The 25,507-nt window shown below is 48.0% G+C and overlaps 2 protein-coding genes across 2 annotated transcripts; both read left to right on the top strand.

The window, feature by feature from the left end:
* Positions 1-298: 298 nt before the first annotated feature.
* On the top strand, positions 299-976 carry LOC147959731 (uncharacterized). The gene has a single exon (XM_087532876.1). It carries the CDS (start codon positions 299-301, stop codon positions 974-976), a length of 678 nt encoding a protein of 225 aa, XP_087389002.1.
* Positions 977-21,865: 20,889 nt separating this feature from the next.
* Positions 21,866-24,349, top strand: LOC147959730 (protein FAR1-RELATED SEQUENCE 5-like). Its single transcript, XM_087532875.1, has 6 exons — positions 21,866-22,164; positions 22,267-22,339; positions 22,856-22,883; positions 23,194-23,651; positions 23,774-24,050; positions 24,165-24,349. Exons 1-6 carry the CDS (start codon positions 21,866-21,868, stop codon positions 24,347-24,349), a joined length of 1,320 nt encoding a protein of 439 aa, XP_087389001.1.
* The last annotated feature ends 1,158 nt before the right edge of the window (positions 24,350-25,507 follow it).

The following is a 25,507-nucleotide window of genomic DNA, read 5'->3' as shown; positions in this document are numbered from 1 at the left end:
TTGCTTTCTTCTGGGATTTGTTGTTGGATTTTCCCCAAATTTATTCTTGGATGTTTCTCATCTCGATTGCGTTGTCTTGGAAAAAATCCAGAATAGGATGACGCGGGGAGGCAGCAGTAGCAATGTTCGTGAGGGAACTCCTGTTCATCATTCCGCACGACAGGTAGGACATTCTCCCGAGCCGTACGTTCTGCCACCGCCTCCATCGCCAAATCCGCCCTCCACTGAGCAAATTCTGCGTATGTTTGAGGAAAGAAGGAACAATGATCTGCTTGAAATATTAAGAAGTGTGCAAGCTATGGTTGGACAAAATGGAAATCAGAACGGTCATTACTCAAAGCTGTCAGATTTCCAAAGGACCAAGCCACCCAATTTCAGTCAGATTGTCGACCCATTGGATGCAGACGATTGGTTGCGTACCATCGAGAAAAAGCTTGAGATTGCTCGTACTGAAGAAAATGATAAAGTTCCATTTGCAACTCATTATCTTGAAGGCACTACTGCCATATGGTGGGAAAAGACAAAAGCCATGTGGCTTGCTGATGAAGAAATCACCTGGGAAAAATTTAAGGATCAGTTCCGGAAACATCATATCCCTACTAGAGTTATGAAGGTTAAGCAACGTGAATTTCTCGCAATCGTCCAAGGAAATCAGTCTGTGGGTGAATATTTGCGAAAATTCAATCACCTGGCCCGTTACTCCCTTTATGACGTGGCCACCGCAGAAAGGAAGATTGACAAATTTCTTGGAGGCTTAAATCCGCAACTCCGGTGTACTCTCAGTATGTTTGACTTCCCAGATTTCCAAACTTTGGTAAACAAGGCTTTCATAGCTGAACAGGAGCACAAGCTTATATCAGATAATAGGCCTACCAACAACGATAACAAGCGTAAGTTTGAGCCAAAGAAGGATGGGCAACCAGTGCAAAAGGCTCGAACCTGGCAGCAACCTCAGGTGGAATACAAGCCCAATTGACAACAGAATGTTAACAATACCACCACTCAAGTCAAGAATTTCGTGACCAACCCAATACGTAAGGAGCGCCAGCGCAACAATTCGTGCTTCATTTGTGAGCAGAACGAACATTATGCCAAACATTGCCCCAAGAACAACAAGGCGGATGCCCCATTCAGGCCACAAGTCAACTTTATAGAGTCATGCCCGACCCAGCAAAACATTACTGGGCACGTGCATCATCTCTCAGCTGATGAAGCACAAGAGAACCCCGAAGTCGTCATTGGTATGTTTTCTGTTAATGACATACCTGCCGTAATTTTATTTGACTCTGGGGCTTCCCATTCTTTTATTTCTCGGAGTTTTGCTGCCCAAAACAAATTTCCTTGTACACTTTTGGGCAAAAATACGCTGATACAAACCCAGGGATCTCTAATCAAGAGCAACATGGTCTGCCATGATCTGGATATCAATATCAATGGAGTCTACTTTCCAACCTCTCTGATAATTATTGAGTCTGAAAAGTTGGATATTATATTGGGTATGATTTGGTTGACCCAATATCAAGTTTGTATAAACTGCGCAACACGAGAAGTCACTTTGACCCGTATAAATGGGCAGACTACCAAATTCTATGCTCACAAGAATATATCCAAGCAAGAATTGGTTTTCACCGCTATGGCCGAGTTGGAATTAATTCCTGTGGTCAGTGAGTACCCTGGTGTATTTCTAGAAGAATTGCCAGGCATGCCACTAGACCAAGAACTGGAATTTGCAATAGAACTTGTGCCCGGAACTGCACCATTATACAAGAAGTATTACCAGATGCTTTCATCAGAATTAGTGGAGCTAAAGAAACAACTTGATGAACTGCTCCAAAAAGGATATATTCGTCCCAGCTCTTTACCATGGGGATCACCCGCTATTTTCATGGACAAAAAGGATGGCAGCCTCCGCATGTGCGTACATTACCGTCAGCTGAATGAGGTCACCATCAAAAATAAATATCTGCTGCCAAGGATTGACGATTTGTTTGATCAGCTGAGTGGGGCTAAGGTATTCTCTAAGATCGATTTACGGACCGGATATCATCAGCTCAAAATTAGAAAGGAAGATATTCCTAAGACCGCATTCACTACTCGGTACAGTCTTTATGAATATACAGTGATGTCCTTTGGTCTCACCAATGCCCCTGCTTTCTTCATGCATATGATGAACAAAGTATTCATGGACTTCCTCGACAAATTCGTGGTAGTCTTCATCGATGACATCCCCATTTACTCCAAGGGTGAAGACGAGCACAAGGATCACCTCCGAGCAGTGCTACAACGACTCTGCGACCATCAACTTTACGCCAAATTCAGTAAATGTGAGTTTTGGCTCAAGCAAGTTGGGTTTCTTGGACATGTACTATCCGCTGAGGGTATAGCCGTGGACCCGAGCAAAGTAAAAGATGTGCTCGATTGGTTGCCGCCCACGACAGTGACACAGATCCGGAGTTTTCTCGGATTAGCTAGATATTACCGTCGTTTCATTGAGGGGTTTTCCAAGATTGCTAAACCCATGACGGAGCTGCTCAAAAAGGATAAGAAGTTTGAATGGACGGAGGACTTTGAGGAAAGTTTTAATGAGCTAAAGATACGGATGACAACCGCACCTGTATTGACTCTCCCAGACATTTATCGCAGCTTTGATGTGTATTGTGACGCCTCCAGGTAAGGCCTCGGTTGCGTACTTATGCAAGACGACAAGGTAGTAGCATATGCATCGCGACAGCTATGGCCCCACGAGGGAAATTATCGTACTCATGATTTGGAATTGGCTGCGGTGGTTCATGCGCTAAAAATTTGGAGACACTACCTCATTGGAAAAAGGTGCCAAATTTTTGCCAATCATAAAAGCCTTAAATACATATTTACTCAGCCGGATTTAAATCTCCGTCAACGAATATGGCTAGAGTTGGTCAAGGATTATGATCTTGGAATAAATTACCACCCGGGAAAGGCCAACGTGGTTGCCGATGCCCTCAGTCGAAAGCCTGTCAGCTTAAATGTCATATCGAAATCCTTGCCTCTCAAACTCCAAGAGGAGATCGCTCAGCTCAACTTGGTCATAGTGGATGCTGGCCTCGCTAATATTTTGGAAATTACCCCCACACTTGAGGAAGAGATCCGCAAGGCCCAGCCAGCTGACATCAAACTGCAAAAGCGTGCCAAGAGCCCGATGGCAGGGTAGACCCCAAATTTCTCCAAGGACAAATTCAGTACTCTCCGATTCTGTGGACGGATTTGTGTACCCAATCAGCCGGACTTAAAGAAGAAAATCCTGTCGGAAGCACATGAATCCTCATATTCCATTCATCCGGGAGGCACGAAAATGTATGAGGACCTTAGAAAAATATTTTGGTGGGATGGAATGAAGAAATACATTGCCTATTTTGTGGCCTGTTGCGACATATGCAACAAGGTGAAGGCAGAGCATCAGAAGCCAGCCGGACTCCTCCAACCGCTGGCGGTTCGCAATGGAAATGGGATGACATTTGTATGGATTTCATTATGGGAATGCCTAAGACTTGGAGAGGAAATGATGCAATCTGGGTCATAGTGGACACCTTAACCAAGGTTGCTCACTTCATTCCGATCAGCACCAGATATCGAGCAGATCAACTTGCACAACTGTATGTATCCAGAATCGTCAGTCTGCATGGAGTACCTCGAACCATCACTTCCGACCGAGGTTCCCTGTTTACCTCGCTTTTTGGTCCCGTCTCCATCAAGCCTTGGGGACAGCACTGAAATATAGTACTGCCTATCATCCTCAGACCGATGGACAGACAGAGCGGGTAAATCAAATACTCGAAGATATGTTGCGAGCTTGTGCTTTAGCCCAAGGAACTAAATGGGAAGATTGCTTGCCATATGCCGAGTTTTCTTACAACAACAGCTTCCAGACCAGTCTAAAGATGTCACCGTATGAAGCTCTGTATGGCCGTAAGTGCCGCACTCCATTAAATTGGTCTCAAACTGGAGATAGCCGTATCTTCGGAACATATCTCATGATGGAAGCTGAGAAGCAAGTTAAGGAAATCAGAGACAAATTGCAATTGGCCAAATCTCGACAGAAAAGTTATTATGATGCAAAGCATAGACAGATCAATTTTGAACCCGGAGAACACGTATACCTCCGAGTCACCCCTATGAAAGGAGTCAAGATATTTCAGACCCGTGGAAAGTTGGCACCCAGGATTTATTGGTCCATTCCCGATTATGTCCCGAGTGGGTACTGTTGCATATCAGTTGGAACTACGCGCTGAATTGGCAGACGTGCATAACGTGTTTCATGTTTCACAACTAAGGCGTTGCATATCCCCGCCTAAGAAAAGGACTGATATGGTTGAGGTAGAGTTGGCAAATGATGTAACCTATGAAGAAAGACCATATAGAATTTTGGATCAAATGGAAAGGGTCACTCGCGGTAAAGTGAGAAAATTTTACAATGTTCAGTAGGAGCATCAGACAGAGTCAGAATCAACTTTGGAGCGGGAAGAATTCCTAAGGGCTCATTATCCAGAGTGGTTTTCCCAAGCAACCGAATCTCGAGGACGAGATTCATTCTAAGTGGGGGAGGTTTGTGACAGCCTGATTTTGCCCTCTCTTATTTGCCTGATTTTCATTTGGATTTATGTTGAAAGTTGGGGTTTATGAATCTTTTCATATGGACTAGAACACTTGGGTACCCTTGGCTTTTACCCAAGTGCATCATTCCCCTCTCTAATCATCTTTCCCCTTCTGATCCATCTCAAAATAATCTTGGGAATATTTTTCTTAAATAAAATATTCATTTTCTTCTCTAAAATCCTAGCTAGTTTAATGAGCTCCAAAGCAACCCTCATTTTTATGGCCCACAAAAATCTGAGAAAATTCCCAAATATTCTTTGAAACCTAGGGCACCTTCCTGAGCAAAAATATTTCATCACTTTTTGTAATATTTTTGCTACAGAAAATATTTTCTGTTCTAGACAGAAATGGTGGTTTCTACAGCAACTACCATTTTACTTGCTCCCCTGTGCCTGAATTTTCTTGTGCATCATCACCTTAGTAGATGATGGCTAGCCTCCAAAGCACTGCCCCAACTCCCAACCATTTAACCTCAGTAATACCTCAAAGTTACTGATCAGAAGCTTACCTGGCGTGTGAAATCTTCTCTACTGCACCTGGAGCCAAACCAAGGCGTGGTAACATTCAAAACAACCACGAACAATGTGCCAGACCTGGAGTTTGGGCTTAGGTCGGCATGAGGTCATAGTTCACGTGGCGACCGCATTCGTCCAGGTGTGCTGGCATGCAGCTGACGCGCTCTGCGATGCGCCCGAGCCTTTGTTGCTCGCGTGCTTGCTTCCCCGCCTGCCTAAGTGTGCCAAACCTCGCCACCATCATCGTCTCAACGCCATTTACTCCTCCCTGGCGCTTGCCAATGCCGGAGCTCGCCGCAGCGAGCACGGGCACTGTCCGGCCAACCCAACAGTGCGGTGCGCACTGTGCTCGTCGCCATCTCCATGTTCCAGTGTTCGTCCCCAGTCGCCCACAGTTCCCGCGTGAGCTGCGTCGCCTTCTCCCCCTCTCACTGACGCTGCTCGTCGCCGGGCGCCGTGGACAGGTGTCCACCGGTGGAGCCCGAACCCCCCTCTCCGCTCGCCTATAAATGGAGCCGCCCCCAGCCTCCTCGAGCACCATCCACCACTCCCACACACCCCACAAACGTGTAGGAAGCCGTAGCCCGGCCGGGAAGGCCGCGGGCCGCCGCCCTCGAGCTCGAGCTCGCCGGCGATCCCCTCTGGTCGCCGCAGTAGCTCCAGCCCCTCCCAGGCCAGGGCGATCCTTCCAGGGCCTCCGCCTCTCTCCGGAGAAGCCATCCCTTCCCCCTGGAGCCCCTGGAGCTGCCTCTCCTCTCCGTCTTCTTCATCTCCAGTGACCCCCGCCCTCTGCCTCCGTTTGCGAGGAAGATTCTGACACCGTCTGACCGCCCCTAGCTATGCTACAGGTACGAGCAGGTGTGCCTCAATCCCTCCCTCTGGTTTTGGCCAAGGAGCCCTCGTCGCCGGCGAGAGCTCCGGCAAAGCCACGACCTTCCTCTATTTCCTTCTCCCCTCCTTCTCACCTGACTAGCGGGGCACGCTAGTCAGCCACTCTGTACGCGCGCGAAGCGATACGAGTGGTGGCGCCCTGAGGCTTTACGCCTTAGACGTCACCCCCTAGTCTATTTATTTAAATTCAAATTTCATTCAATTCCAGAGAGCTTCAAACAGCCATAACTTTTCAACCATAAGTCCAGATGAATTGATTCTTTTTGCATTATGTTCTTTCCAAGGAAATCTAGCAGCTCACCAAAAATGAGATTTTTCTGAGCTGTCTAGAATTTCTGGTGTTTTTCAGAAGAGTTCTTGATATTTTCTTCTTATGTTTAGAATTATTTTCAGAGGGTGATGCTTGTCTTGAGGATCACCAGAAGGCTTGTGAACATCATCTGCACTAAAGCAAGCCACAGCAACATTTTCATGGTGCCATTTCAATATTGATGAATTTCTTACTTGAATTGAATGATTAATCCATGCATTTTAAATAACTATTATGTTGTTTATATGTTGTTAAAGTGTGTGCTGGTATTATGCTTGATTTACAGAACCTTGAAACTAGTTTAGTTGGTTAAGAGGCTAATATCTAATTATGGTAATGATAAAATGAGTTGTTATGTGTATGAATAATTACTTAAAGTTTTTTTCTTGCATAAATAAATAGTTAAATTTGCTAGAATATATCCTGTTTAGTGCTGGTATAGCCATTTTACTTAATTTCCAGAATGTTCGAACCTAACTTGATTGGTAAAGAAATTAGGATTTGCTTGAGGTGATGATGGCAGAATCTTTGCTATGCATATCAGGAATTAATCGAAGTTATTTTCTTGCATGAGAAAATAATGTTACTTGCTGAAAAATATATTGTTCAAGTGAGACCAGGAAAGTAAAATAAGTTGTTGATGCTTATGCTTAGTGTGAATATGGTTGACAGTAGTCATTTTCGTATTACATGATGCATGTGTAGTATTGCATTTCATGGCATGCTATGACACCGGTCATTTTCATTTTAAGTTGAACCTGAATATAACTCAACTTGAATATATCGTTGACTGGGTCATGATGTCGCTGAATCGAGATTTTCCTAGTACAACCACATTTGCCTTTGTGGGGAGGCCTTGATTCGGTCCATTGACATGTCTCTGGTCGGTGCCTCCAACTATGGAAGGTTATGGGCATGCTTACCCTGGCCCGGTAAGCAGGCATAACCTTGTTTGCCCCTTGTTGAGATTTTGGTACCGGGTCCCTGAGTGGGATTGTTTTGGCCACGACGGTGGTCGGTGTGTCTTTGCTAGACACGGGGCCACTCAGGACAAGCCCGTTGGGGATTGGGTCGGAGTGGCCGGGAGAGTGTCATGGCAATGGAAGGGTTTTGTCGGAATGCCGTTGGTCCACCCGAATGGGAGTGCGAGGCCATGGGTTCCGTGGTGTGGGTACAGTGTGCTACCTCTGCAGAGTGTATAATCTACCGATAGTTGAGTCCACAGTCATGGACAACTCGTAGTAGGTCCCACCATGAGTCAACGTTTAATAAACATGCACACTAAGTTATGATCATTGTACTGATGATGATGGTGGAAAGGCCATCGAGATGTTCGAGACCCAATATGGGTCGTGGTGGTGATCGCCGAAAGGATCGCGAGTTACTTTGGTTAAGACCATGATGGTGTTGTGGTGGTGATCGCCGAAAGGATCACGAGTTACTCTGGTTAAGACCACGATGGTGGTGTGGTGGTGATCACCGTAAGGATCACAAGTTACTCTGGTTAAGACCACGATGGTGGTGTGTTTTGTGATCCGAGAATGATTACGGTTGGTAAGTTGGTCCCGAGGGACGTTTACCCCAAGGGCATGAGCACAACATGTTGGAACATTATTGCATTATGAATTGGTTAAATATCATGATATTGTTTGTCATTATGATTATGCCCGTTGTGAGCTTGAAAGTACATTCAATGTACTGACCTGGCGTGTCATGCTAGAGTTCAGGAAAGTCGCGTTGGAAAGGAGCGCTGCTCGAGTCTAGATCGTGTCGACATCGGTGTCCCTGTGCTATGGAGTTACCGCTACGACGTTGTTCCACTGCCGCATAGTTGATATGATCGAGGCCCCATTATGTTCACTAAATAATGTACATATTGTTTAGCCGCACCATGTGTGCTGCTCGGCCTCGACATCTGTTGTAATATAAACTCCGACCCGCTAGCATCAATAAAGCGGTTGTTTTCTGTACCAAGATGTTGTGTGTTGCCAGAAGACATGGTCTCTGGGCTGGCAATGCAGGGTAAACCGGTCGCTCTGAGCCAGGGTGCCATAGTGAGGGATTTTGTGAGCTCAAGAATTTCCATTTTCAGCTCCTTCCTTTCAGAATTAGTGTTGGCATCCTTCCTCATTTGCTCGAGGATTTTCTTGTCCTTGAGAGCTTGCACTACTACAGGATGATGCTAACGCGACACTATGATCAGAGACCCTTTGACGAAACTATGTGCGATGTAATAATTGCAAATGGTGGAGTAAAAAGACCGTCAAAAAAGGTTCAAAAGGTTTGCGATGACAGATGCATCAAACACGGTTCAGATTTTAGTTGCGTGTGCAATGCAGGGCATATAGTTTAGTTCAATTAACTGTCTGCGGTGAGGAGGAACAAAAGAAATGGGCAGCCAGATGAAGGTGTGTGCGATATACATCATAGTTTCACTCGGATGAACCGTTTGTGATTAGGAAACACAAAAGAAACGGTTAGCCATATCAAGTTGTGTGCGATATATGGCATGCAGTTCACTCGGATGAACTGTTTGTGTTGAGACAAGAGAACATAAATGGTTCAATATAACAAGATGTGTGTGATACGCGACAAACATGTCTGTAATCAGAAATGTGTGCAAAGACCGATAATAACACAGACAGTTGCTGCTAATAAGACCTGTGTGTTGTGCGATGGGATTGCATACAGAACAACAACAACAACAACACACACACACACACTTATAAGGACATGGTTGCGTAACCAAATCAAACATCCACTTACATAGGTGGCTACTACAACCATGGCATTTGCACACACGGAAGTAAACTATTACATGCATAATTACATAGGTGGCTACTACACACATGAAATTTCCACACACCAAAGTAAACTATATATTACATGCATGATTAACTAGGATAAATGATCATCTGATCATCATCTACTTCTTGTGATGCTTGCTCTGGTTGTGGCTCGATCTGGCCTCGTCGATCTCCGTAACAAGGCACTTTCTCATGTCAACGATCTGCCTGTGCATCTCGTAGCATGTGTACACGCTCTTGGCCGTGAACTTGAGGTGAGGTTCTTTCGTTTGCCGCATCTAAGCCCCGTGCCAGGATACAGTACGTGTTCTGTTGGCATCCTGCTTCATATTTTCGTAGTATGGGTCGATGATGGCCGAGGCGAGTTCAACCAGGGAGTCCTTCGTGCTTCCCCAGACCCTGTAGTGCTCATAGATTTCGACAAGGTTCTGGCAGGCCAAGCCTGTAACCCTGAGCGCTTTTACATCATCGTTGGTTTCCACTGTGGCAAACTTGTAGTCGGTGCTGTTGACAAACCTGTTGAAACGGTCGCAAGGCTTTTTGGCCATGCAGTAGTGGTAGATGAGGACATGATGGCGCATGCACAACTAGGCGACGAGAACCTTTTGATCTATGTCGGGACGACCAGCGGTGTACTCGAGGTCGATGCCGACCATCTCGTACTTGTCTCGAGCAAGCAATTGCTCAACACTGTTGATGTAGCCGTCCACCATGGCCGGGTCGATGGTGTACACCACCGAGAGATTCGTCTCCCTCACGTGGGTCTCCACCTTATGCTCGCCGAACTCCATTGGAGCGCCGCTAGACATCCCCTCTCTATGTGTCATCGTGGTTGTGCTTGTTGTGTTGTGGGGCGCGATTGAAAAGTTGAAGAGACTAAGGTTATAATGGCCGCACGAATTAAAGGGGAAGCCGGATGGCCAGGAATATTGGCAGGCCCTGATTGCGGTTGTAATTTGCAGCGCGTAACTGCATTGTGCCACACGTAACTACATCACGTGGCAACGTGCGCGGTGCAACAACATGCATATGGGGCCCCCAACGTGATCGCGCGCATGCCCAACCGTTGGCAGAGCGCGCGCGGAGGGACGCGAGCAGAGTGCTCCACAGTCGCCTCAACATTGAGCAACCATTGATAGTTATTTGGACAGCACTATTCTAATCCCAGGATTACAATAGTTATTTGGATCACAGTAGCTCCTATATAGGGCCCGACAGGGCCCTCTCGAACTTCTGAACTGCCGCCGGCCCCGACAGGATCCACTGGATCCCGAGGCCACCTGAAACCGATCCCGATCTCGAGCCGCCCCAGCCCCCTCCTCGCCGCTCCTCCCCTCGATCCCCCGACATCCCCCCGTGGTTGCCGCCGATCTTTGCCGGATCCACCGCCTCCCCCCACCCCCGTTGAGGGAGTCCTGGATTAGGGGGTCTTCGGACAGCTGGACTACATCCTTTGGCCGGACTGTTAGACTATGAAGATATGAGATTGAAGACTCTGTCCCGTGTCCGGATGGGACTCTACTTGGCATGGAAGGCAAGCTAGGTAATACGGATATGTATATCTCCTCCTTTATAACCGACCTTGTGTAACCCTAGCCCCCTCCGGTGCCTATATAAACCGGAGGGTTTTAGTCCATAGGACAACATACAATCATACCATAGGCTAGCTTCTAGGGTTTAGCCTCTTTGATCTCGTGGTAGATCAACTCTTGTAATACTCATATCATCAAGAACAATCAAGCAGGACGTAGGGTATTACCCCCATCAAGAGGGCCCGAACCTGGGTAAACATCGTGTCCCCTGCCTTCTGTTACCATCCGCCTTAGACGCATAGGTTGGGACCCCCTACCCGAGATCCGCCAGTTTTGACACCGACATTGGTGCTTTCATTGAGAGTTCCACTATGTTGTCACCATAAGGCTTGATGGCTCCTTCGATCATCGCTAGTGATGTGGTCCAGGGTGAGGCTTTCCTCCCCGGACAGATCTTCGTATTCGACGGCTTTGCACTGCGGGCCAATTTGCTTGGCCATCTGGAGCAGATCAAGAGCTACGCCCCTGGCCATCAGGTCAGATTTGGAAACTTGAACCACATGACCGACATCCGCGGAGACTTGATCTTCGATGGATTCGAGCCCATGCCGGACGCGCCGCATAGTCGCAACGAGCAAGATGTAACTCTAGCGTCGGATAGTGTTCGGGAGATCGCATCCGCAGCTACTCCGGCCGTTAATCCAGAGGAAATCGCGCCATCCGAGAGCGGAGGGATAGACCCCGCCATGGAGGCCGCACTCTCAGTGGCGACAGAGCCGGATACTGACTTCACCCCTTACGAGAGCCGTGTCGCCGAACCACTGGCTTCATCTCCGGCCACGGACTCTGAGCCGCTCACGTCCGTGCTCGTCGAGTCTGACTGCGCGCCAATCATGGAGTTCACCTCGGCGGATATCTTTCAGCACTCACCTTTCGGAGATGTGCTAAACTCATTAAGGTCTCTCTCCCTGTCAGAAGAGCCTTGGCCGAACTATGTCCGGCTAGAATGGGATGCGGACGACGAAGAAATTCGCAGCCCACCCACCACCCACTTAGTAGCCACTGTCGACGACTTAACCGACATGCTCGTCTTCGACCCCAAAGACTTCGACGGTATGGACGACGAAGCCAGAGACGAATAGGAACCACCGCCCTCAGGGTGCTGGACCGCCACCTCATCATATGATATATACATGGTGGACACCCCCAAAGAAGGCAATGGCGATGAGACAGCAGAGGATGACCCCTCCAAGAAGCAAACCAAGCGTCGACGTCAGTGGCGCCGCTCTAAGTCCCGCCACAGCAAGAGCAGTGATACCGGCACAGGAGATAATAACACTCCATATAGCACCGAAGACAACAACAATCCCCTCCAGCACGGTGTAGAGCTAGAGGACGAACAAGCTAGCCCTCCAGAGCAGGTAGCAGATGGAGAACCGGAGGAGGACAATTACATGCCTCTCTCCAAAGACGAGGCAAGCCTCAACGATGACGAGTTTATCGTGCCTGAGGACCCCGTCGAGCAAGAGCGCTTCAAGCGCCCGCTTATGTCCACGGAAAATAACCTGAAGAAAAAACAGCAACAGCTTCAACCTGATCAAGACTTGCTAGTAGATAGGTGGACCGAAGTCCTTACGACCGGGGAGCATGAACTCGAGCGCCCGTCCAAGAGTTACCCAAGACGCAGGTTGCTACCTCACCTGGAGGAGGAAACACTGAACCCTCATTCACCAGTGTACGATGCCACTGGCCGGCCACTACGCAACCGAGCCAGAGAGGCGTTTCAGCCTAAAGTTCAGACCGCACCCCGTCGCCACTCAGTAAAAAATACTAAGGCTCGGGGCAACCCAGAGGACCTGCGAGACATCTTGGACAATAAGGCAAAAATCGCAAGGTCAATATACGGGACACGGGCACGTGCGCCCACATGGGACGATGATCCTCACGTCGGATACACCAAGAGTAAATCCGGTTGGGCCGAATACAGCAGGCAAGACTCATACGAACTACGTCGGGATATAGCCCGGCACAGAGGTGCCGCACACCCCCTATGCTTCACTGATGAAGTTAGGAATCATGAATTCCCGAAGGGTTTCAAACCCGTAAATATCGAACCATACGATGGCACGACAGATCCCGCTGTATGGATTGAGGATTTCCTCCTTCACATCCACATGGCTCGCGGTGATGATCTACATGCCATCAAGTACCTCCCACTAAAACTCAAAGGACCAGCTCGGCATTGGCTGAATAGCTTGCTAGCAGATTCCATCGGCAGTTGGGAGGATCTGGAAGACGCATTTCTTGACAACTTCCAGGGCACTTATGTGCAGTCACCGGATGCTGATGACTTGAGCCACATAACCCAGTAGCCAGGGGAATCGGCCAGATAATTCTGGACACGGTTCCTGACTAAGAAAAATCAAATTGTAGACTATCCGGATGCAGAGGCCCTAGCGGCATTCAAGCATAACATCCGCGACGAGTGGCTCGCCCGCCACCTCGGCCAGGAGAAGCCGAAATCTATGGCAGCCCTCACGACACTCATGACCCACTTTTGCACGGGCAAGGACAACTGGCTAGCTCGCAGCAACATCACATCGAGGAATCCGGATACCTCGGATACCAAAGATGTTAACGGTAGGCAGCATCGTAATAGACCAAAGTGCTGCAATAACGGTGATAACACCGAAGATACGGCAGTCAATGTCGGATTCAGAGGCTCTAGATCCCGTCAGCGGAAAAGGCTATTTAAAAGAAATACCCCGGCTCCTTCCACTCTGGATCGCATACTGGATCACTCATGTCAAATCCACGACACCCTGACAAGCCAGCCAATCACACCAACAGATAATGCTGGGTGTTCAAGCAGGCCGGCAAGTTAAATGCCGAGAACAAGGATAAGGGGCTGCATAGCGATGACGAGGAGGAGCCCCAGCCGCCGAACACAGGAGGACAGAAGGGGTTTCCCCCTCAAGTGAATACGGTGAACATGATATACGCAACCCACATTCCCAAGAAGGAGCGGAAGCGTGCACTAAGGGACATCTATGCGATGGAGCCCGTCGCCCCAAAGTTCAACCCATGGTCTGCTTGTCCGATCACCTTCAATCGCAGGGACCACCCCACTAGAATCCGTCATGGCGGATCTGCCGCACTGGTCCTAGACCACATCATTGACGGATTTCACCTCACCCGAGTCCTTAGGGACGGCGGCAACAGCCTGAACCTGCTTTATCAGGGTATAGTGTGAAAAATGGGTATCGATCCCTCGAGGATCAAACCCAGCAAAACCACCTTTAAAGACGTCATCCCAGGTGTAGAGGCCCATTGCACAGGCTCAATCACACTGGAAGTGGTCTTTGGATCACCAGATAACTTCCGAAGCGAAGAGTTAATCTTCGACATCGTCCCGTTTTGCAGTGGCTATCATGCACTGCTCGGACAGACAACATTTGCAAAATTCAATGCAGTGCCGCATTACGCGTACCTCAAGCTCAATATGCCAGGACCTCACGGGGTCATAACAATAAATGAAAACACAAAACACTCGCTCCGTACGGAAGAGCACACTGCGGCCCTTGCAGCAGAGGCACAAAGCATCCTGTTCAGGCAGACCACTCATTCGGCGTCACAGCCCCCGGACACCTTCAAGCGAGTCCGGAACAAGATGCAACAGGATCTCCTGGCATGATCAGAGCTCGCCTAGCAATCAGGCCCCCGTCCCAGTCCCAGTGAAGCGATGAAATCCGTGCCGCGCATACATAACTACGCATTGAAAATACCATGGACATAGGCGGGAGCACAATCAGGACACGCCCCGCATTGTGCTTAATCACACTAGGGGATGTATACCTTTGACATTCCTTTTCTCTTTGAGGGCCTAACTCTTTGGAAGCCCTTTCGGCAGTACGATTGCCGGACACATTCCGGAAGCAACAACCAAGGCGGCAAGAAGGTAAGATGAACACGGGAACCGCCAGGTGGTCTCTAGTAATACTCGATATACCCACTTTTCACTATTTATGCGTAGCTTGCCCTGGGATAGGACATTTCGAATTGTCCTACTTTATGCTTATTGCACTACTTGTACTAGTACGCTTCGACGTATTATTCAAATAACAATGCATATCATTAATCTATCATTGCATTATTTAAGTTTTTCTCTTTCTCTTATATGTGCATTTACGACAATCCGCACCCACACATTCGGGTAAGGTCAGTACGCCAGGGGCTCTCGTCTACCCCATAATACGGCGCAAGAAGTCCGAACACTTTCGACAGTGCGGCACCCCGAACTTATAGCATTATATGCATCAGCTCTGAATCATGTCTTTGGTCAAATGTTGGGTTGCCCGGCTCCCATGCTTTGGTACCTTACGTTCCGCTATATCGGCTAAGGTAGCGGTGGGAGAACTACTGCGATTGTGTCTCGGTTCTTCCGGATGAGCACCTCAGTAGAGAAAGCCAAAAACGGACTGTCATGATAAGGCGAGAGACTGGTCGCTGTTCGAGAGGTCTCAAGTCCTTAAAGACTTTTTCCGCTTCGGGCGAGGAGTTGGCCTTGTCCGGCTTAGGCGTGTACAGCACCCCAAATTCGGCCCTCTGAATACCAGGGGCTTCGCCAAAAATTTAAAATCATAGACTTCTATGGCTAAGTGAGAGTGATAAAGCATTATAGTCCGATTACCTGGTTCGTTGCGCTGAACACCTCCCTTGACGGACCCAAAATTGGGGTAAAGTGTGTTCAGATTTACCCCGAACACCCCAGTACTAGTTACATGGGGATAGAAGCCGCCGACTGGCCAACTCTCAAATTTTATAAACGGCCGCACAGAAGGTAATATTTTAAATTAAGAAAGCATCGCATGGCGCAAACAAACTAGTTTCATATTACAGGATCACATGGGCATGTTCATTCAAAAATTACATCCTTGGCACACTCATCTGCCACTAAGCGGGAATCCTCCAGGACACTCTCATAGTAATTCTCGGGGCAGCGATGCTCCTTGCCCTCTGGCGGCCCCTCCTTCACCAGCTTCATGGCGTCCAGCTTGGCCTAGTGCACCTTCGCCCGGGAAAAAGCCGCCTCACCAGACCGAAGTAGCTGCCGGACAGGGGCTCGCCAGGCCACATCCGGACTATAAGGCCCCTCATGGCCTGTTCGACCGCCTTGTGAAGCTCGACCAGCTGCTTCAGCTGGTCGCTCAAGGGCACAGGGTGTTCGGTCCCAGTATATTGAGCCCAGAACAACTTCTCCGTTGAGCTTCCCTCCTCAGCCCGGTAAAACTCCGCGGCATCCAGGACACTGCAGGAAGATATGCAAACGCTCCTGGAGAGCTCCAAACTTGGGTAAGAAAAAGGAAAGTCTCCTTCACGTGCTTGCTTCGCATAATGAATGCCTTACCCGCTGCTATCTTCTTCACCGCGTCAATCTCCTGGAGGGCCTTGTGGGCTTCGGCCTTGGCGCTCCGGACGCTTTCAAGCGCCTGTGCGAGCTCGGACTCTTGTGTCTTAGAGTCAAGCTCCAAGGACTCGTGCTTTTTTGGTGAGAGCCTCGAGCTGTTGCTGCACCTCGCCTACTCGGGCTTTTTGTTTCTCCCATTCAATGCGTTCTTTGGCCGCCTTGTCTTCGGCCTCGGCCAACGCCTTCCTCAAGGTCACCACCTCGGTCGTGGCTCCTGACAAATCCATGACGATCCCATTACTTTACACCCGAACTTCTTTTTTAACTAGATAGACAGGGGTATTTCTTACCTTTGCTCTCTTCGAGCTGCCTCTTGGTAAGGACGAGCTCGTCCTCGGACCGCTTCAGGTGCTGCTTCAGCGCAGAGACCTCCGCAGTACGTGTGGCAGCGGCCAGCAGTGAAGCCTGCACATACACGTAGACATAATCTAATTAGACTACTGAGTCATCATTTGATCCTCTATTCGGGTTTTCTTCGCGAACGCCAAACAGAGCATCAGGGGCTACTATCCATGCGGTAGTATTTTCTTATATTTTGATTGCTTACCTCAAAGCCTGTTAGGAGGCTAGTGCAAGCTTCGGTCAGTGCATTTTTGGCGGACTGAACCTTCTCGACCACCGCACTCATAATAGTGTGGTGCTCTTCTTCGATGGAAGCGCTGCGAAGCGCTTCCAGCAGGTTGTCCGGTGCCTCTAGTTGGATAGAGGACACCAGCACGGATGGTTGGCCCCCCTTAACGGGGGACCGCCAGCCGGAGTCCGGAACCATTGAAGGTTCCGGTGCAGTGTCCGGCTGGGGCCCGAACTCGAAGCCCATAGGAGCCTTGCTCCCTTGGTACCTAGGGTCCGGGAAGTCGCCATGAGGCGCCCCCAGGACCACCTCCCCTTGGCTCGGTGCCTTTTGAGACAACACCTCGGCGTTGTCCGTAGGGCGAGGGGTAGAAGCGGTCGGAAGAGAACCGTTGTTCATATCCGACGAGTCCAAAGAGCCGCTCGACGAGGGTACGTCGAGATGAGCTCGGGACGGACTGCATAATCATGTTCGGCATGAGGAGAGGCAGTACAATAAAACATACCATCAAGTACTATGGTGTCCGGACACTTATGACTTTGCCAGGGGCTTGTCCCTGGGTAGCCACTCGTCGTCGCTGTCGGCGGCCGTCGTGGCACAGTCCGGAGGGAGGGTCCTTCCATTCTTGGACCCTTCGGCCTCCCCGGCTGGGTCGGCCTTCCTTTTCTTGTCTCCCCCGGCTAGGGGGGGAGAACTTTTCTCCTCCTCCTCGTTTCCGTGGGAGGAGTGCACGTCGGAGTCATCGGACAATGAGTCCGATATAACCTTGCGCCGGAGACCCTTTCGGGTCCCCGTGGCCTTTTTCTTGGCCTTCTTTACTGGCACCTCGTAAGGTGCCGGAGTCAGCATCTTCGTTAGAAGAGCATCTGCAGGATCTTCGGGCAGGGGGGCTGGACAATCAAGCTGCTCCGCTGTCTCTACATAGTCCTGTTAATGACCTGGAAGCTTAGATCTAGCACATAACTAAACCGGGGCAAATAAGTACCCTGAGAGATATAAAAGCCTACCGGATTGGCGCGGTGCTTTGCGCTGAGTCCGCGGTCCTCGGTGAGGGAGGGAGGAATCTTGGCGCTCTTGAACAGCACCCTCCAGACGTCCTCGTGCGTCGTGTCATAGAGCTCTCGCATCGTCTGGTGCTTGGCCGAGTCGAACTCCCACAAATTGAATGCCCATCTTTGGCACAGAAGGATCTGGCGGAAGAGCATAACCTGGACCACGTTGACAAGTTTGATTTTCTTGTTCGTCATATTCTAGATGCAGGTCTGGAGTCCAGTCAGCCCTACCGAAGAACCCCAAGACAGGCCCTTCTTTTTCCAGGAGGTGAGCCGCGTGGGGATTCCGGATCGAAATTTGGGGGCCGCCACCCAGTTGGAGTCACGCGGCTCGGTGATGTAGAACCACCCCGATTGCCACCCCTTTATGGTATCCACATAGGTGCCCTCGAGCCAGGTGACATTAGGCATCTTGCCCACCATGGCGCCTCCGCACTCTGCTTGCTGGCTGCCCACCACCTTCGGTTTGACATTGAATGTTTTCAGCCATAGGCCGAAGTGGGGCCTGATGCGGAGGAAGGCCTCGCACACGACGATAAACGCCGAGATGTTGAGGATGAAGTTGGGGGCCAGATCATGAAAGTCCATCCCATAGTAGAACATGAGCCTGCGAACAAACAGGTGGAGAGGAAATCCCAGTACGCGAACAAAATGGGTAAGAAAAACTACCCTCTCATGGGGTTCAGGCGTTGGGACAATCTACACCGCATTCGGCAGCCGGTGCGCGATATCCGCAGCCAGGTATCCGGCTTCCCGTAACTTTTTGATGTTCTCCTCCGTGATGGAGGTGACCATCCACTTGCCTCCTGCTCCGGATATGCTTGGAGTGGGTTGAGAAGAAGAACATGAGCTTGGGCTCTAGAGCTCGAGTGTGCGGTAATGGGTAAGCGAGAAGGAAGAAGGCGTGGGTGAAGAAAGTAAATCTTTGTCCCTTTATAAGGGCAAAAGAGGTGATGTGTCTCCCCACTTGCCTGACAAAACCGCTTATTCCCCAGGCGCCGTAATTGATGGCGCGGTTGGGTTACCCACGTCCGTATTGATGAGAATCCCGTGATAAGGGGAACACGATCTTTGCTTTGACAAGACGTGTCAAGAAAACCACCTCGCGATATGTGCGGAGCTGGTTGAGAAGAGCGGTTCGAATAATAACTGGGCCATGGTGTGATGTCATGTTGTCAAGACGTGTCAACAGATTAGATTTGTGGAAATATTATTCTCTCTACGGCAGTATGTGGAACTTATTTTGCAAGGTCGGACACTATCCTTGTATTCAAACTCTTCCATGGTGTATTCGGAGGAGGAACCCGCCTTGCAATGCCGAAGACAACACTGCGCGCCAGACTCATCGTCATTGAAGCCCGGTTCAGGGGCTACTGAGGGAGTCCTGGATTAGGGGGTCTCCTGACAGCCGGACTACATCCTTTGGCCGGACTGTTGGACTATGAAGATACGAGATTGAAGACTCCGTCCCGTGTCCGGCTGGGACTCTACTTGGCGTGGAAGGCAAGCTAGGCAATACGGATATGTATATCTCCTCCTTTGTAACCGACCTTGTGTAACCCTAGCCCTCTCCGGTGCCTATATAAACTGGAGGGTTTTAGTCCATAGGACAACATACAATCATACCATAGGCTAGCTTCTAGGGTCTAGCCTCTTTGATCTCGTGGTAGATCAACTCTTGTGATACTCATATCATCAAGAACAATCAAGCAGGATGTAGGGTATTACCTCCATGAAGAGGGCCCGAACGTGGGTAAACATCGTGTCCCCTGCCTCCTGTTACCATCCGCCTTAGACGCATAGTTCGTGACCCCCTACTCGAGATCCGCCAGTTTTGACACCGACACTCGTCTCCAGCTCCTGGCCGACCGGATCCGCCGCCTCCCCTCCGTCTCCAGAGCCTGGTCGATCGGATCCTCCGCCACCCCTCCGTCCTACCTCCTGGTCGACTATCGGCGCGGGCGAGCGAGCGACGGCGTACGACGGCGCGAGGGAGCCCGCATCGCCTGGACGTGGTGAAGCCGCCGCGGACTTCCGGAAGCCACATCCTCCTTCCATCCTCACCACCCGACGCCTTGGCAGAGTAGATGACGGCCCCGACGGAAGCTACGGCGAACGGCACGACCAATGGAGCAACTCCGCGGCGGAGGCGGCATCGGCGGCGCCTCCAAATCCAGCAACGGTACATGTACTTCCTCCCACTTGTCGCCTTCTTCTTCAATCTTCCCTTGCCTGACCTTCCTGCTTCGTGTAGATGAACTTCAAGCCCTATGCAAGACATGGATTGCCATGTGGTTCCTCTACTACCTCTCCGACAAATTGCTCACAAGGTGGCCTATCGACTGCTGGAAAAATGTTGGCCAAACTTCTAGCCAGGGTATGGTTGAACTTCTTCCTTCTATTTGTTATTTTCTTACAGCCACGTGAAGTTCAGGTGGTGTGTGAGCATCAGTCCAGGATACAAAAAGCTTTTTTAAAATCTGCGTGCTTACAGCCATGTGAAGTTCAGGTAGTTTGTGAGCCTCAGTCTAGGCTACAAACAGTAGAAAATCTGCCTGCATTCACATGTGAAAAGCCATGTGAAGTTCAACTATTTAGTGTGCTAGAGTTCAGGTTGGTATGTAACTTGTTGTGTGCAAAAAATAAAAGGAAAATAGAACATGCATGTGATCACATGAAGGTCAGGTTGTTATGCACTAGTGGTTCAACCATTCAAACTCATGAAGGTTCAGGTTTTTTAACTGTAGACAATATTTCCCCTATGCAAAACAAGAAGTTCAGGTTGTGGAGAGTGCTCAGTTTAGGTACATATAAGTAATCAAATAGCGTAGAATTAACAGAATGTGACGTTAATTCTGTGAAGGGTGCTCAGTTCAGGTACAAAAGTATTGGCAGATCCTCAGCTCAGTTAAGAGTGTGATGCCTGTCCAAGGGGAAAAATGTGTACATGAACACCACTTTTATAATAGAAGTTCAGGCTGTGAATAATGCTCAGTTCACTTACAAAGGGATAGGCAGATGTAACTTGTGTGCTAATAGACAATTTTTTCATTTATATCAGCAAGACGAGAGACACATGAAGAAGCTTAGAAGTTCCCAGCAGCAAGTACACAATCCTAAGCCTGTACGCGTTGCACCACCCCCTCAATGGGCCACACCTCAAACGCACCAACAACATTACCAGCCTGCTCCAGACCAAAAATGGATGACACCCGAAACACATGGAGACTTCCAAGATGCTGGGTCACAACCCTATCCGCACAACTTTGCGCCTCCACCTAATTGGGTGACGCCGGAAATCCCACGCGGATTCTTTGTATCCACCAGCAGACTCCCAAGCACGTCGATGGAGGAGGGGGTTAGCTCAAGTCCTGCGTGTAACTCTGGAGGTTATCCTGGTGTGCCTCATCAATGCCAAAACGAAGCAACTAAATCGGATCCCAGGACAAATGCAACAGGAATGCATACACGGAGGAGAGTGCTCTGCACACTACCACCGTTGGATCCTGTTGCTGCTGCTACAAGTCAGAATTGTATGGGACATAAGGTACATGGATTGCTTCACAAAACAAGAGAGCAAACCAAGACCAGGATCGCAATGCCTCCGCAACCACCTCAAGCAAAAAGGACGCAAACAAGAGAGAGGCCATCTTCAGCCCTCCTTCCTCCTCGTGATCCACTCCTACATCCTGCTATGATTACTCTGCCATGCCCCATCCCAGAGGGACACCAGCAAACTCCGGTGGAGTTGCGATCATACACGCACGTAAGTGAAAACAAAAATATTTATATATGCATCTAATATTATCTGCAAATTTTCTGTTCCCTCCAGGATAACAAGTTCATAAACTGCATTTTAACGTGCCACTTGGATTATTTTTTCTTTTTCTGCAGACGCAGGACTACCGGATTATCTAATACCAAAACTAAAGATGCGATTCCAATATGTAGAGAAAGCAAGGGAATTTTATAACAGATACGCCAAACACGCTGGTTTTGGAATCAGGAAGACGGGGGGAAATGACAACCATAAGTATTTTGTTTGCGCCTTCCAAGGGATACACACATCTTCTATTTTAGAGGCTAACATGAAGCGAAACAAAACATCGCAGAGGACAGGCTGCAATGCAAGAATGAGGGTGAAGGTGCAGGAGGATAAAACATGCGTGTCAGTGGACATTGAGTACAATCATAATCACCAACTCATGCAAACTGATGACATGCTGGTATTCTTGCTCTCACACAAGAATTATGACCCCACTATTTTGGAGTACGTAAAGCTCCTGCAGTACCATGATGTCAAGCACACAACAATCATGTCCATGCTATCTGAAAATGAAGATGGAAGCTACTTCCTAAGCATGACCGGACGAGACCTACTAAACCAGTAAGTATTCAAACATCCACATACTGCAAATGTAAATAGCATCCTAGGTCACAACCCTTTGAAAGCAAAAATAACAAATGCATGTTTGCATGTGATTTGCAGGAAAGCCATGAATGCAAGGAAAGATGATTTGGATGATGTGCTGAAACTTGTTTCATTCTTCAAAGACATGAAGGCAATCAATGATGAGTTTTTCTATGACATACAAGTAGACTAGGACAAGTCAATTAAAAACATTTTCCGGTCCAATGCAAGCTGCAGAGGAGCCTATCAAGACTTTAGCGACTGCGTAACATTTGAAACAACATACAAGACCAACAGATTTCATATACCTATGGGAGTGTTTGTTGGAACAAACCATCACTTGTAGTCAACGATATTTGATGTTGCCCTTATCAGAGACGAAGATGCAAACTCATTCAAGTGGATGTTCGATACATTTGTACGGTGCATGAACAACAAGCACCAAACTTGCATTCTATCAGGTGAGTTAAAAAAACCCTCTTCAAGTTTCATCATCTTTTTTAGTCTATGGGTCTGTATTGGGTACATTGGTTTTATCTGAAAAATAATGTAAAGCAAGCAGTTCAACCACTGTTAGCACAGAAGTCCAACTAACAGTACAAGAAAGCAAAATTATCTGTCACATGTTTAGAAAAAAATTAGTTAAGAATGTGAAGTTGAAATACAGGAATCACAGAAGTTCAAGGACAAAAGCTGTAAGAAAAAAATATATAACATGTTCAGAAAAATATAGTTATTTATGTGAAGTTCAAGCACTGGTACCATAGAAGTTCAACAACACTGCTTTAAGAAAAAATTTGAGTGTGACACTACTTGTTAGTCCTACTGCTACCTGTGAAGTTCAAGCACTGGTACCACGTAAGTTCAGCAACACTGCTGTAAGAAAAAATACATGTGACATTCTTAGATAGCCATACTGCTAGATGTGAAGTTCAAGTACTTGTACAACATAAGTTCACCATCAGTGCAAAAAAGAATCAAGTTTCATTTTTTTAATTCATGCAGACCAGTGCCCATCGATGGCGAAAGCTATACCACAATCATTTCCAAACACCGTCCACAAGCTATGCCGTTGGCACATCATGAAGAAGTACAGGGAATACCTCGCGTTGCTGTACAAAAAGTATAAAACATTCAAAGAGGAGTTCACAGCTATATTAAACTGGCCACTGATGCCAACGAAGTATGATGATGCCCGGGCTGAACTCATGCACAAGTACAACCTAAAGAACGACCAGATGATGATGCAGCTGTGGAGTGATAGGAAGATGTGGATTTCAGCATATTACAAGAACATTTTCTGTGCTATAATGACTTCCACACAACGAAGCGAGAGCATGAACCACGTGCTCAAGAAAGGGTTTGTCAAGGAGACCCAGAACCTACACAAGTTTGCTAGGCGGGTCAATGCTTGCATACAAACTCAGATGCAGAAGGAGAATGAGCAAACAATGACTAGCATGGTATGATGACAAAAAAAACACCCCCATCATGTTCTGTTTTCCTTCAACATGTGCACTTTGAATTTAAAAAATGAAACCCATGACTCTGCTTCGACTAATATCTTACTTTTTGACATGTGCAGACCAATCCTGTGACAAAAACAACTTACGGCTACAAGGAAGACATGTCTATCAAGTACACGAGAGCCATGTACACCAAGATGAGGAATAGGATGAGAAAAGCCACGCTATTTCGCGCAAAGCGTACAACAGAGCACATTAAGTACCTTGTGTACTACCACAACAAGCCTGGCCATGATGATGAAGAAAGATTTTCCCGGTCAAAGCATGAATTCCAGGTTGTAGTTGAACCAGAGAATGAAATATACGAGTGTGAATGCAACCTCTGGACGCACACAGGTGAGCGGAAAAACAAACTCATTAAATAGCTAAACTAGTAGTATCATATCAAAATATATGAAACTCATTGCTGGCTCACAAACTATGTATTCTGCATTCAACACAAAAATGCAGGACTGTTCTGCCTTCACATCATGAACATAATGGACTACCTGAAGCCTGACAAATTTCCAAACAAGTATATCCTCAAACGGTACACAAAGACTGCAAAATCACAACCAATCTTTGATACAAGGGACTACAACACAACCGCACCGGATGGCAGCTCAAGGCTATCGAAGAAAGACATCTTGCTGTAGCTAAATTTGATGGTTAACAAGAAAGCGATGAGATGTGACCAGCAATATGACAGAGCCTACTATGTTCTGAAGAGGCTCGTGGAAGAGCTTGATGCAATACATTCAGCAAATCAAGCAGATGCTGATGAAAGGATGGCTGAAGAGGACGCTAAAATTGAAGATGACCTTCATTATTATGCAGCTAAAATGCTCAACGCCGCCGCTGAAGCCAACCAATGCAAGCAGGGTGATGGCCAATCAATGGAGCAGCGACAATAAGAGACGATGAAACTGCCATTGTATTCTGAAACAAAGGGTAGGAAGAAAATTTCTGCAGCAAAGAAAAGTGACAAGAGAGCTCAAATAAAGGCACCGCCTGCAGCAAGAGTCGTGCTCGATGAGAACGGAGTGCCACTTGGACACAGGAAATGTAGTGTGTGCAACCAGGTTGCGGGACACAACAAGCTGACCTGTCCAACACTCTTGGAAAGAAACAATGCCGAGGAGGTCAAGCAACCCAAATTTCAAAAACAGCAGCCCAGAGTTGTAGAACAAAAGAAGGGACCACACCCACAGAAAGAAAGCACCAAACTTTGTAGCATATGCAAGGAGTATGAACCACATAATGCAAGAACATGCCCGAAGCGCGGAGATGCTGAAAAGACAAGCAAAAAGCCAGAGAAGAAATAGAAAGCAAAACCTAGAGCCAGCAACAAGATAGTGGTGGAAGATGAAGAGGAAGACGAAGATGAAGACACCATCGAAGAAGAGGAAGATGAAGAGGAAGAGGAAGAGGAAGAGGACGATGAAGAGGGAGAGGAAGAGGACGATGAAGAGGAAGAGGTATATGTCAAGCAAAAACCACTACCACCAAAGCCTAGGAGGAGCGCAAGGCTCATGAACAGTTAGACTAGGTCAATTAAACATAGCAAACTTATTTCATGTCAATGTGCATAATGTTATTCCACTTTCGAAATAGTATTTTAGGAGAAGCTTACTTGAACTTCTATTGTTGAAGTTTCACAGAAATTATGCACTAGAAGTTCAAGTAAGCTTACTGTAGAACTCCTGGTATAGTATGAGAGGAGGTGCTTGTGATATATTCCAAGAAAGAGCAAGCAGTAATAAAATGAAAAATATACACTGTGAAGTTCAAGTAATATTATTGCAGAAGTCCTT

This window comes from Triticum urartu, chromosome 7A (assembly GCF_056163025.1).
Source record: "Triticum urartu cultivar PI428250 chromosome 7A, HENAU_Tu73, whole genome shotgun sequence".
NCBI classification, from domain to species: domain Eukaryota; kingdom Viridiplantae; phylum Streptophyta; class Magnoliopsida; order Poales; family Poaceae; genus Triticum; species Triticum urartu.
Note: the sequence above shows the minus strand (reverse complement) of the source record. Positions and strands in the feature narration are given on the sequence as shown.

What these genes read in the sequence shown, in the direction of transcription:
- LOC147959730 (XM_087532875.1), top strand. Translation starts at nt 21,866, where the DNA reads ATGAAGCGAAACAAAACATCGCAGAGGACAGGCTGCAATGCAAGAATG. An exon ending in GGACGAGACCTACTAAACCA is followed by an intron (nt 22,165 to 22,266) that starts GTAAGTATTCAA and finishes TGTGATTTGCAG; the next exon opens with GAAAGCCATGAATGCAAGGA. An exon ending in CATTCTTCAAAGACATGAAG is followed by an intron (nt 22,340 to 22,855) that starts GCAATCAATGAT and finishes GTTGAAATACAG; the next exon opens with GAATCACAGAAGTTCAAGGA.
- LOC147959731 (XM_087532876.1), top strand. Translation starts at nt 299, where the DNA reads ATGGTTGGACAAAATGGAAATCAGAACGGTCATTACTCAAAGCTGTCA.